The sequence below is a fragment of the Phalacrocorax aristotelis genome, chromosome 1 (genome assembly GCF_949628215.1).
Source record: "Phalacrocorax aristotelis chromosome 1, bGulAri2.1, whole genome shotgun sequence".
In the NCBI taxonomy this organism is placed as follows: Eukaryota; Metazoa; Chordata; class Aves; order Suliformes; family Phalacrocoracidae; genus Phalacrocorax; species Phalacrocorax aristotelis.
The window spans coordinates 131055101-131067388 of record NC_134276.1 but is presented as its reverse complement, the minus strand read 5'-3'; the positions used below and the strand labels follow the sequence as shown (position 1 = coordinate 131067388).

Genomic DNA, 12288 nt, shown 5'->3' with positions numbered 1-12288 from the left:
ATAGAGTCCGTTTTTTCTGTAGTAGCTAGTATGGGGCTATGTTTTAGATTTGTGCTGAAAACAGTGTAGATAACACAGGGATGTTTTAGCTACTGCTGAGCTGTGCTTGCACAGAGCCAAGGCCTTTTCTGCTTCTCACCCCACCCCACCAGCGAGCAGGCTGGGGGTGCACCAGACGCTGGGAGGGGACACAGCCAGGACAGGTGACCCCAACTGACCAAAGGGATATTCCATACCATATGACATCATGCTCAGCATATAAAGCTGGGGGAAAAAGAAGGAAGGCAGGAACGTTCAGAGTTACAGCATTTTGTCTTCCCAAGCAGCCATTATGCGTGATGGAACCCTGCTTTCCTGGAGATGGCTGAACACCTGCCTGCCCATGGGAAGTAGTGAATGAATTCCTTGTTTTGCTTTGCTTGCACTTTTGCTTTACCTATTAAACTGTCTTTATCTCAACCCACGAATTTCTTGCTTTTACCCCTCTGGTTTTCTTCCCCCATCCCTCTGGGTTGGGGGGGGCACTGAGCCAGTGGCAGTGCGGTGCCGAGTTGCCAGCTGGGGTTAAACCACGACAGGACACCATCACGAAATTTTTTCTCCTCATTCTCTTGCTACCTCCCCCAGTCTCAGCTCCAAAGCACTGCCCCACTTGCTCCCTAGCTCACCTCAGCAGTAAATGATGTGACTAGCGCACAAACACATCACATCCCAAAAGATCTACTGCTGTCCCTGCAGCCGTGCTCAGACCTCTGCTCCTGCTGCTGGGGACAGAACTAGAGAGGCAGAGAAGAGAGGGAGTGATGGCGCTGGCAGCAGTGCTATCATTGCGTGTTACCACCTGCCCTCCCCATAGAGCTCTGAAAAGAGCACATCCTGCGCACCCCAGATACTATTACAACAAATTTTGGTTTCACTGGTCAGAGAACTGGAAATGCAACACTTGAGCTCCTACCGCAGCCCTTGCATTTGCAGGGAGGGAGACAGGCCAGCACAGAGCACATGTTGCAAAAAAGCTGTCTGGTCAAACATTCATGCACCTCTGGGTACAGAAACCCAGGTGGCTTCACCTGCACAGCATGTTTATAACCATGCTGGGCATGACAGAGCACCACAGCACCGCCGGGACTAACTGACAGGGGCGGCTTAGTCTTACTGCACTCAGCAGTAAGGATTTGTGTTTGGTGGTTTTTTTGCACCTCAGGCTTCCTGGCAGTCTTTCCTTATGGGAAGAAAAAGAAAGCTGCAGGCAAGCTACAGCTAATACTGGATTCTGCCATTTTAGATGGACCAAGAACATATGCCAAGGCTACAGGGTGGCTGAATGGAAAATTTGGAGTATCCTCAGCCTGCTACTCCTCTGATGATGCTACTCAGACAAAAGCAAGTGCCATCTCCTTCCCTGTAGCCCATGCTGACGCTGTTAAGAAAGAGAAGCTAATATTTCACAACAAACCTGAGAAACCTAACCCATCATTGAACATTCACAACTCCATCTGCATGGTAAGTCGGCAAGCCAAGCCCAAAGGACTGTCACAAAACATAGCTCACAGGGACCACCGCCACCTTCTGCAGGTTCTGGCATACCCTGCCTGAAACGTGGCCACATCTCCACAGGAGTCCAGCTCTGCTAGGGAAGATAGGGGCTGGCAGCTTCTGTGTCATTCCTCCTCCAGCCCTCTCTTCACTCTGCCGAAGGGGCTACAGTGACAAACAAGAATGTCTGCAGTTTGGTTAAGAGAACAAGCAGGTCATCTGTACCAGGAAACTGTGAGGCTCCTAAGGATGACAGCAGCTACGTGACACCACTGGGCACCGTTCTGCCCCAAGTGCTCTCTTTGCTGCTGCTGAGAGCTGGAGGAAGAAGAATTCAGATCAACCTGCACAGCAGGCAGCCAAGAACATTCATTTTATTGACCATCTTGACAAACTCAAGCTTAGAAAAAAAAAATTAAAACCAGCTAGTGCAAAACCTTCCTAGGAGATACAGACTTCTCAGAGCAGAAAATTACCACCGTTTTCTGCTTTGGTAAGCACAAGTGAAATGGGGTGTTTGTTACACTGGGTACATGCACACACACCAAAGGAAAAACGCTTGGACAGTGACAAGAATAAGGACAGCAGGCCTCAAATAATACTTTTTAACTCAAAATTAGCAAAACAGGTCAGATTTTAGATGCAAGGCTGAAATAATTCACACATTCTTGTTTTTTAAATAACTGAGAATTGAGGAAGAATGCAGAAGCTGTTTAAAAAGTTATTTCAGTTGGAGGGGAAAGAAGTTTGGTCCAGATCTTTAGCTAAAGAGCTCAACCCCAACTGCCCCAAAACCTCCTCCACACTCCCAGCCCATAAGGGAACCTGCTTTGCCAAGTGTGCCCAAAGCAAGCTTGTGGGTGGAAAGAGTCTGAGGCTGCTGGACAGCCTCCTTGTTCCACCCTGCCCCTTTAGCAAGGCTGTGCAGCAGGAGTCAAGGAGCTGCCAAGGAGCTACCCAGCACACAAGGCTGCGGCTTCACCACACCATCTCTCTTAGGGTTGCTTGAGGACAGCACTTCTGGTGCTGTGGAGACCATCACACCGACTGGCACCTCTGTAGGAGCTGCCAGAGACAAGTGAGGTCACAAGAGCAAGGTTCTGCTTCTGGCAGAGCACTTGTGGGCAGCTCTAGTCCACCATCTCCCTCCAACACTGCAGTCCCTTGGACTTGTTTCTCTTGTTACCGTGGCTCCCCACCAGCTGCAGAAGGAGCCTCTCAAACAAAAAAAGAAACCAGTCCCCTGCTGCCCCCTCAGCTTGGAGTCCTCTGCTCGCTCGGTTGCTGCAGGTCAGGAACCAAACGCTCTCCCCATGCTGCCAAAGGGACTCTGAGGGCAGCAGCCCACAGGATACAGGCACTTGCTGCCGATGCAGGAGGAGCTGCCTTGCACTTCTCACGTCTGCTCACCAGAGAGGAAGCAGAGTATATCAGCAGGGAGAAAGGGAAGCAACGCTTTCAAACATACCTCCTGTTTCCTCCCTCTTCACTGGCTCCAGCACCTGCTGCACCTACTAGCCAGAGAGCTGTGCACTGGCCTCAGCCGCCAGGTCGTGCCAGCTCCAGGGGGTGCAGCAGGAAAGGAGCAAAGGTTGTCTTCCCTCCTGGTCCTGCCTCAGTTACCGCAGCACCCCTTCAGGCTTGCTGTGGGATCTGGCTCCCCTACTCCCATGGGGTTGTCGGCCACAGAAGCAGGCTCATTCCCCACAGATGCTGGTAGCCCAGTGCCTTTGGCTGAGCGGTTTGGGATGTCCCTGCGCCCCCATCCCCTGGGGACTCAGAACACTGGGATCTTGTCCCTGCGCACTGCATCCAGGTCATCATCCAGGGTCAGCAGGACCTGAGGAGGAAAGCACGAGGCAGCTTCAGGTAGCTGGCCCGCCCACAGCTGGGGAGAATGACTAGCTCCCAATGGCATCTCGTCACAGGGGGACTCCACCTGGGCCCCGTCTCCAGCACATACAGGAGTCACAACAGCAACCCATGTAGATGTGCCAAATTAACTTTGTTTCTGTAACGCTCCCAGCAAGTCACTGGCAGCACAGCTGACAGGTAGTTCTGCCTACAACACTGCAAGGACCTGAGCAGGTAATCCTGCCCCGAACAAGATGGAGACACTGCTTGTGAGCTTGTCCCTCATCACAAGCCTCTGAAGAGCCATGCAGGAGGTAACAGGGTATGAATTGCTTGACCACAGCTCAGACATTGCACAGGGCCAGACAGTTTCTGCAAACAGTTTGCACCTTGCAGAGCTAGGGTTAAGGTCTCCCTCTCCACTTCCCCAAAACACTAAGCTGTGACCCCATCGCAGGGGACACCTCCACCTTTGCCACCAAACAGACCATCAGGCCTGAAGAGAGGTACCAAGCAGAGGAGCACAGGAGTCAACTATGGAAGTGAGGGAAAGCCCAGGAGTGAGCTAAGCTCCACACCAGTGGCCCTACTGGTGTCCAAGAGAGCAGGGTCCCTTTCTGGACGTCCTCACAAACCCATGAGAGGGTTGGTCACACCAGCAGAGCCTTCCCCACAACAGCTGTGTGGCCCACAGCCCCAAAGGGAATATTAAGGCTAGGAGGCACAGGGAGCAACAAGCTGAAGGAGGAAGCCTGATCCCACTGATAAGGAGCATCCCACTGTGAAGGATATCTGGAGGCAGAGCCAAGCAGAGGAATTGGGACATTTCTGTGGGGTCCTGGGGCAGCCACAGCTCCATGCATATAAAGAGGGACAAGAAGAAAGAGGAAAAGGTGAGGCCATACAGCAGAGTGAGACCTTCAGCAGGACTCACCAGAAAGGAGAAGAATAAGGCAGCTGCGGAGAGGAAATGCCAGACATCATGGTCATCGAAGAAGCCCAGCAGGATGCACGGCCGGTTCTTTTCCCGGGATTCTGCTGGAGTCTCCTAGGGGAGCAGGCAGGGTGTCAGGACCTGATATCCACTCACACAGGGCCCTGGCCAGCCACGTTGGACCCTCTGGAAATAAGCCCTGTCTTAAATCTCCAAGCAGGAGCCAGGAAAAAGTGCTGCACTGGCTGGACGTGTGGTGAGAGCAAGGCAGGAATGCAGTGTCATACTTTGACCTGGAGATGGATCTGGGGCCACAACCCATGGCTGGGGGGACCCCTCTGGTCTCCACATCTGAAGTCCTGCATAGCACAAGTGCACAGCCTCCACCAGACCACCCTGCAGCAAGCCGCTCGCTTCCATAGAGTTGGACATGGTATCTTGTTAGAAGGCATCCAGTCAGGATTTAAGAGCCTCCCAAGGCCATGGAGAGCCCCCAGAACCCCAGACAGGTTATTCCCCATTGGCTATCTGCTCCAGGGAGAAGTCTTCCATCCAGCACTGGTAGGATTTGTCCAGGTCTGCTTTCAGATCCCTAGCTCCTCCTCTGTCCCCTGGTGAGGACCAGTCATCTCTGGGTCACCTGGGTCATAGTCTCTCCACAGCTGCATGCATACAGTCATTTTTGGCTTAACACAGCTTCCCATGCTCCCTTCCCAGTCTGCTGAAGGAATTAAACCCTTTCAGCTCTCTATAAAGCAGCCCAAGACTCTTCCTCAGAGTATTTTTTCTGTGTAACATGAACAACAGGAAGGAAAGATGACAAGAGATGGAAATGGACAGAAGGACAATGAAAGAGAACTTTACCTCCCAGCTGCTGAGGGTCTGGAAGAAGAAGTAGAGGGCGGCCGCCCACACCACTGCCGTGGCCACAATGCAGAACAGGGGGATAGGCAGGAGCTTCTCAGAGCTGCGGAGCTGCAGACAGGGACATAGCCTCACAACATGCCCCAAGTTCTCCCAGGGACTGGAGCCATGCATAGAGCTGACACACCAGCCTGGACCATCTGCATCCACGAAGGACTGCCCACACCAGGGACGCAGCCTAGCAGCCCCTGAGATGGCTACACAGCATCCCTCCCCAACACCAACACCTTGTCCCACCCTGAGCCCCACAATGCCCCTCCACATCCCTCTGCAGCACCACAGGAACCCGGACTGCAGCCAAAAAGAGGCACCCATCCCTTCCCCTTTGGAGACAGACACCCCAGGGACAGCCATAGCTGTCTCCTTTACCTTCATGATGATGTAGAAAGCCAGGTACAGCAACAGGTTACAGATAAAGATCCCCAGCATGTAGGAGGCGAAGTCTCTGGGCCGATACACCAGCCCAAAGACAGCACTGAGAGAGAAGGAAGAAGTCCCTAAGCTTAGAGCTTAGATCCAACAGCCTCTTTCACTGGGGACAGGGTACACCCCCAAACCGACTACCACCTGCTGCTCGCCCCAGATCACAGGACGCAGCAACACTGCCACAGCCTCCTAATTCCCTGGAGAAAATGCATGGTTTCCCTCTGCTCCCTGCTGAGAAGCAAAGCAGAGCTAACTCGGCCATGGTCAGCTGCTGAGAGCAACCAGAGACCCCAGAGGGCAGGCAAGGGCCCCAGGTTGTTTCCAGCATGTGACCAAATGCACCTCACCCAGTCAGAGTTGGCCCCAGATCTGTACATTTAGCAGAAGGCATGTCCCTGACGAGCAGCTTTAGTGAAAAGCAAGAGCCTGGGGCAATGATTTTAGGTCTTATCCAAGAGCCGATCCTTCCATCCATGTAGTTACTGCTGAGCCAGGCCCTGTGACTAACAAGCACCTGTCAAGTCTCCTGCACCTTGGCTGCAGCAGAGACCGCCCCAGCTATGTGGGAAGCACGTGTACCACACAACACAGCACCACAATACCAGGCCAAACCTACACGAGCTTGCCCAGACGCAAGCCACTAGAGCACCAGCTGAAACGCTTACGGATGCCTCACATAGCTCTGTAGTGCTGCACTGCATCCTAGGGATCTGCCTACCATTTAGTGCTCATCGGATCCAGCTCCTTGCCAAAATGTGTCAGAAAGGCCCCAACACAGGACTATCGCACAGACACTGCTGCATTTCCCCATCACTTCAGACCACCTGTGTGTCCACACTGAATGCTGCTGCCCACGTGCACAAGTATGCAAGACACCCACACTCCACTACTTACAAGGACCAGTTGACCAGGTTTCCAACAATGAGCAGCACCATCCTGTCCTGAAGAGAAGACACTGATGATCATATGAAAGCAGAGGAAATGCAAAAAAAAGCCTTTGCCTCAGAAATTCAGGATATCATTACGTGAGAAATTGGATTCTGGCTCCTGCAAACACACATGCACCTGGCTCTGAAGTTTGCTCTGCAGAAGCTTTTGCCAGATGGAAAATGCTCTAGCCCTCACAAATCTGATATAAGTGTTGCAAGAAAGAGACTAAACATCTAAAAAAAAAAAAAAAGGACAAGCCCAGGACTTAAGGATTAACCTCAGGAGGTTCTGCAAATCCTTTGACTCCTTCCACTGTTCTTCTAGTTAGATTCCTTCCCTCCCCACCATTTTACAGAAAAAAATATTGCAGAGAGAACGGACGTGCTTGGAAGAGGCAGCAGGGGAAGGTTTGGATGGCACCCCACACGTATCCACAAAGCCTTAGCTAGGGAAGCACTGTAGCTACAGCAGGCAGAAGGGTTACATCTGTGGGGCATGTGCATTTATGCTTACAGCTGCTTTCATGATGTAGCTATGTGAGGCTGGCCAGGCTTTCTTTATGCCTGAGTGCACAGAGTTTGCTTGCAAAACTCAGTCTGACACTTACTCAGAGATGGGAGAATAAATTGAAAAGGATGCTCATGGATAAAAACTTCATTTGGCTTCAAGCCATAATTAGCACTCTGTGTCAAGAAGAAAGTTATCAGTGGGACACACAACAGCTACCATTTCTTACTTTTTTGCTGTCTGCCCTGAGGTGCTGTGGAAATAGCAATAGCTGCTGCTTAAGCCACAGAGCCAAAATAGTCACTACCTTCCCCGGAGAGGCTGTGCAGCACAAAAACCTCATACCTATTCCTTTGAACAGATGCCCCCAGGGAGCAAGAGCAAAGACAAATCCTATCATGCTTGTCTCACCTTTGCTCTGATGTTTTATTCACCAAGCCTGAGCTCAGGGGAGGCCTGAGAGTAGGGGGTAAACTGCTCCAGGGAGACCTACACTTACTGGAACATTTGTGGGGTGGGGGAAGAAGGGAAGCAGGGATCACCACTTTTTCACATAGCCACAGCTCCCCCCACACGTTGCCTAGAGAGCGAGCAATTGCTGAGGGAGGGTGCTGAGATGAGAAATCACCTACCATGTACATTGGTCGACTGCACTGCTTGATACAATCCGTGTACAGTACCATCGATGCCCGTCGAAATATCCCCAAGTCTGCCAAAGAAGAGGATAAAAAGCCAGAACAGCCAGAAGAGTGAGATCCAAAATGCCTACAGGGAAAAGATGTGGACACCCACTGGCTGACAACAGAGCGCTCAGCCTGCGGAGGGTTAGGGTGTCCACAGGTTCATTTCTTGCCCTTTGAGAATAGTCTGTGCTGAGCAAAAGGGCAGCCACTACAGGATGTGGATAGCATTTGGCCAGAATGACAGGTTAAAAAAGAAAATAAAACAAAACCCACATATACACACACTGTCCCCCCAAAAAAGGCAAAACAAAGAACTCAAAAAACCCCACCCTTGCCACTGGCACTGCCCAGAAGTCAAACAGGCCCTGTCTGTACATGTAAACAGGCTGGCTTTGCAACCACATCTAGGGAGGAGAGAGGTGTGTGCAGGAAGGGGGAAAAGCACTTTCCATGAAACAAGCTGCCAGAGCAGGGAAACAGCAGAAACTCATCCTGCAGTCTTTAGAGGGTCCCAGAGGGGCAGAGCACACTCCAAACACTCCTGTTCTCAAAATCATTGCAGAAGCTTCACTGGAGAGCCATCAGTGGCAGTGGGGGTGGCCAAACATGCATGAACATGCATGCCCCTCTTCAGCCACAGACGTGGAGCTTGAAAAGGCTCCTGCACCAAGGTCAGAGTTCTCCTGTGCTATATCACCCGCCTTCTGCCAAGGAACAGGACTGGCAGTGCTGCTGACTTCACTTCTCAATAGCTGACCCCAGGTGGCACACGAGCCTGCCTCCCCACACGCATCGATGCATCCCTAGCTGCTATGCTGCTGCTCAACGGAGAAACAAAATGAGAGCTGCTGACAGTTACCTGAGTCGGGGCCATCTGAGGCAGACAGGAGCAGAAGAGGAAGGAGAAATATGTTTGTAAGCAGAGCACAAGAGCCAGGTTCCCCACCAGACCCTCTCCCCCCCTCACCCCATGATGGGGTTTTCTGTAGCTCACCGCTCTGAGCACAGCACTAGGGAGAGCTGTAGCTGAAGGGCAGGCTCCCTCAGACCCCAGTTCTTGGGCTGCCACAGAGCAGACAGGTCATGCTGACTCCCAGGGGTGTGGGAAACAGCAGCACAAGGACTTCAGAGGCCAAGAACAGCATCAGATGGATGAGAGGACAGGATAACCCAGAACACATGCGCAGGCCAGAGGACCATGCTCGCAGATATGCTACGTGGACAACTCACAGAGGTGAGGACAGGAGGCACCTGCACACACTATAGCAAGAGGGTTCAGTCACAGCACTTACCGATCTTGAAGCGGCCCACGTAGTAGATCTGGGTGCTGAGAGCCAGCGAGGCCAAAATATGGATCATTGAGAAAATGACCCAAAACCACATGTCATTTTTTCCAAACACCTGGAAGCAGACATATTAAAAGCAAACTGAGACCTGTTACCAGCAGGCTGATCCTTTTCTATCCTATGTTACCACAGGGTATTAAACAACCTCACCGAATGTGGAAGAGAAACCCCCAAATCTTCCAACTCAAAACTAGATCTAGAAATCCAAACAAAGTCCAGAGAAGCAAGAGGAGCTCAGCACTTCTGGGGAGGAGACCATTCTTTCTGAATGCCCATTCAGACACGGATGACAGCTTGGAAGGACCGCAGCTGGCCCAGGGAGCAGAAATGCAGGCACTCCCAGGCTAGACAAGCTCTCCCCGCTGAGGTGGGCAGCAGCTCTCCAGCCAGGAGCTGGATTTTTAAAAAGGCATTCAAGGAACCAGCTGTTACTCTGACAAACACACCGTAGTAGACCAAAAAGGACAAAGCTGCTCTGCAGGCAGTTGCACCTATTGTAAGCTTTCACTTTATTTCATGACTGGAAGTGACCTACAAATGAAGATTAATGCTATGTTAAAACTTTAATTTTTCAGCTATACATTAAGGAGTCCAGAAACTCTGGTCTGCCATCAGGCTGTGACCACGCACTCACTTCCCCTGAGGCACAGCACTTACCAGAACATTTCCTGTGTGGGGAAACTACAGCTTCAAAGCATCCCACAAGAAAAGAAACAGGATTCCATAATAAACTTGAACCTGGGTGTGCAGATCTACCACAGCTATCAAGAGGTTCTTGGAAAGGCCCAAGTTCGCCAGCTGTTCCTGCTTGCCTTATCCCACAGACAGTCTCCTACACAAAGACCTTCGTACAATCAACTGGTGTTCTGCTTTATGTGTGGTAGTGGGGGGCTGACAGCCCACAGGGATCTAGCTGCTAGGTCAGAGAAAGAATTTAATGAACTCTGCCTGTCTACTGCCAAATGAGAGAGTCCTCCAAAAAATAAAAGAAGCAAAGACAGAACCACAGAATGGTAGGGGCTGGAAGGGACCTCTGGAAATCACCTCGTCCAACCCCCATGCTTGAGCAGGTACACCTAAAGCAGGGGGTGCAGGAACACATTGAGACGGGTTTTGAATGTCTCCAGAGAAGGAGACTCCACAGCCTCTCTGGGCAGCCTGTTCCACTGCTCTGTCACCCTCACAGGAAAGAAGTTTTTCCTCATATTCAGGTGGAACTTCCTGTGTTCCAGCTTGTGCCCATTGCCCCTTGTCCTGTTGCTGGGCACCACTGAAAAGAGTGCAGCCCCATCCTCTTGACACCCACCCTTCAGATATTTACCTCCAAGGTAAAGCCCTGGTTGGGGATTCAGGCAAGCCCAGCTCAATACCTGCAATGTTATGAGCAAATGGGCAAACCCCTGTACCAGCCTGACCTGTCAGTGACTTCTGGTGCACAAGAGCAACCCTCTTGTGATCCCTTCTGCTCCAGTGCCCTTCTACAGGCAGGTACTCCAGAAACTTGCCAAGGAGCCCCCCTCCAAAGATGGCAAGGCCAACTGCAGAAGCTGTACCCAGCAACACAAAGTTTTCTTAACACACCCTGCTGTTCTCCCCAGTCATTTGCCCACATAAGCTCTGTTCCCAGCCACACCATCTCCTTCCCAGAGAAGCAGGTAAGTAAGAGGGAGCTTTACCACTCCAAGGACAGCCAGAGAGATGACCACAGCAAACGAGGCATAGGCAGAGTAGGCGCTGGCATTGATGTCTGGGTGGCGGGTCTGGTAGAGCTTAAGCATGCACAGTCCTGCGATCATGTACATGAAGGAGGTGTCTATGAAGGGAGCACAACAGAAATGGTGAACACAGGTACAGCCTGTAGCCTGAAAAAGCTGCTCCAAGTGCATATAAAGAAGTGCAGCACCAGGGCCAAACCCAAGGCTGGCAGGCACAAGTCCCTGATGATGGACTACATTTGTACCAGACTTTGTGCTTCACCATCCTGCAGCACATCTACTGTGGTCTGGGACAACAAAAACTAAAGGGCCTCAGAAAATAAGTGCCCATAGTGCAGCACAGAAACAGGGAATCACAGAATGGTTGAGGTTAGAAAGGACCTCTGGAGGTTGTCTGGTCCAACACCCCCTGCTCAGGCAGGGTAAGCTATGAGAGAGTTGTCCAGGACTGTGCTCAGTCAGGCTTTGACTATCTCCACAGAGGACTTCGCAACCTCTCTGGGCAACCAATTCAGTCTTTGACCACCCTCAAAGGGGTGGGGGGGAAGAAAAAAAGGGGAAAAAAAAAGAAAAAGGGAGGGGAAAAAAAAAAAAAAAAAAGAGTGTTTTCCTGGGTTCAGATGGTGTTTCTTGTGTTTTAATTTGTGCCCATTGCCTTTTGTTCTGTCACTGGGCACCACTGATGAGAAGAGCCTAGCTCACATCTTCATTCCCTCTTACCAGGTATTTACACACATAGGCAAGATCCTGCCTGAGTCTTCTCTTCCCCAGGAAGGCAAAGGAGCCCATAGGGGAAAGTTTCCACTGAGGTAGCAGACAGAGGCTTCCTAGGCTTGAGCACCCTGCCACTCAGGTCAAACACTGACCTGCCAAAGCAAAGGGAGATCTTGCCAGCAGTTCGCTACCAGAGTCCCAAGGTCTGGAGAGGAAGCTGAAATGTGTTACTCCCCTGCATCCAAAGCCTCACTGCCTCCTGACTGAGCCTTGGAACAGGCAGACTCCAGCAAGGTTTGCAAGGGTAGAGGGATGGGAAATGCCAGCAACTCAGCAGGAGACAAAGCATGGCAAATCCTACCTCCAGCTCAAAAGATGGAAGGAAACTCAGCTTACCAAACTGGAAATTGGAGTAATTAGGGCAGACGTGATAACAGGCACTGAGCACCCCTTCCATCATCAGAGCGATGCCCATAGCATAAAAGAGACCAAAATGCTTTGGGATCCCATAGTCCTGGAAGAGAGCAGAGCTGTATAGTAAGTACCCTCACTGTCCTGATGACAACTGAGCTTCCACACTCCATTGCTTCATCTTTCCTAATCCCTACGCTTGACCTTCACTCACCAGTGCAGCACAGAGTGCAACCATAGGCTCTCCATTTAGCCACACTGCATAGCCAGGTAAATCCACAGGCAGCAAACCCAAGCTAATGACACAG

The 12288-nt window shown here is 51.3% G+C and overlaps 2 protein-coding genes across 4 annotated transcripts in view; both read right to left on the bottom strand.

The window, feature by feature from the left end:
• The window catches only part of ATP6V1A (ATPase H+ transporting V1 subunit A), a 126798-nt gene that overhangs the window by 98886 nt on the left and 15624 nt on the right, over positions 1 to 12288 (bottom strand). The window lies entirely within an intron of this gene.
• Positions 1891 to 12288, bottom strand: part of SIDT1 (SID1 transmembrane family member 1) — a 46566-nt gene continuing 36168 nt past the window's right edge. For 2 of the 3 annotated variants that reach the window (XM_075107539.1, XM_075107557.1), the window contains 9 exons: positions 11966 to 12083; positions 10817 to 10953; positions 9087 to 9195; positions 7744 to 7820; positions 6569 to 6615; positions 5618 to 5723; positions 5189 to 5299; positions 4325 to 4438; positions 1891 to 3376 (listed from right to left, as the gene is read on the bottom strand). In XM_075107539.1, the coding sequence (XP_074963640.1) occupies positions 3314 to 3376; positions 4325 to 4438; positions 5189 to 5299; positions 5618 to 5723; positions 6569 to 6615; positions 7744 to 7820; positions 9087 to 9195; positions 10817 to 10953; positions 11966 to 12083 (882 nt within the window). In that variant the 3' untranslated portion in view covers positions 1891 to 3313. Of the gene's footprint in view, positions 3377 to 4324; positions 4439 to 5188; positions 5300 to 5617; positions 5724 to 6568; positions 6616 to 7743; positions 7821 to 8525; positions 8669 to 9086; positions 9196 to 10816; positions 10954 to 11965; positions 12084 to 12288 lie in introns of those variants that run through there. The other variant, XM_075107548.1, reaches the window with a different exon arrangement.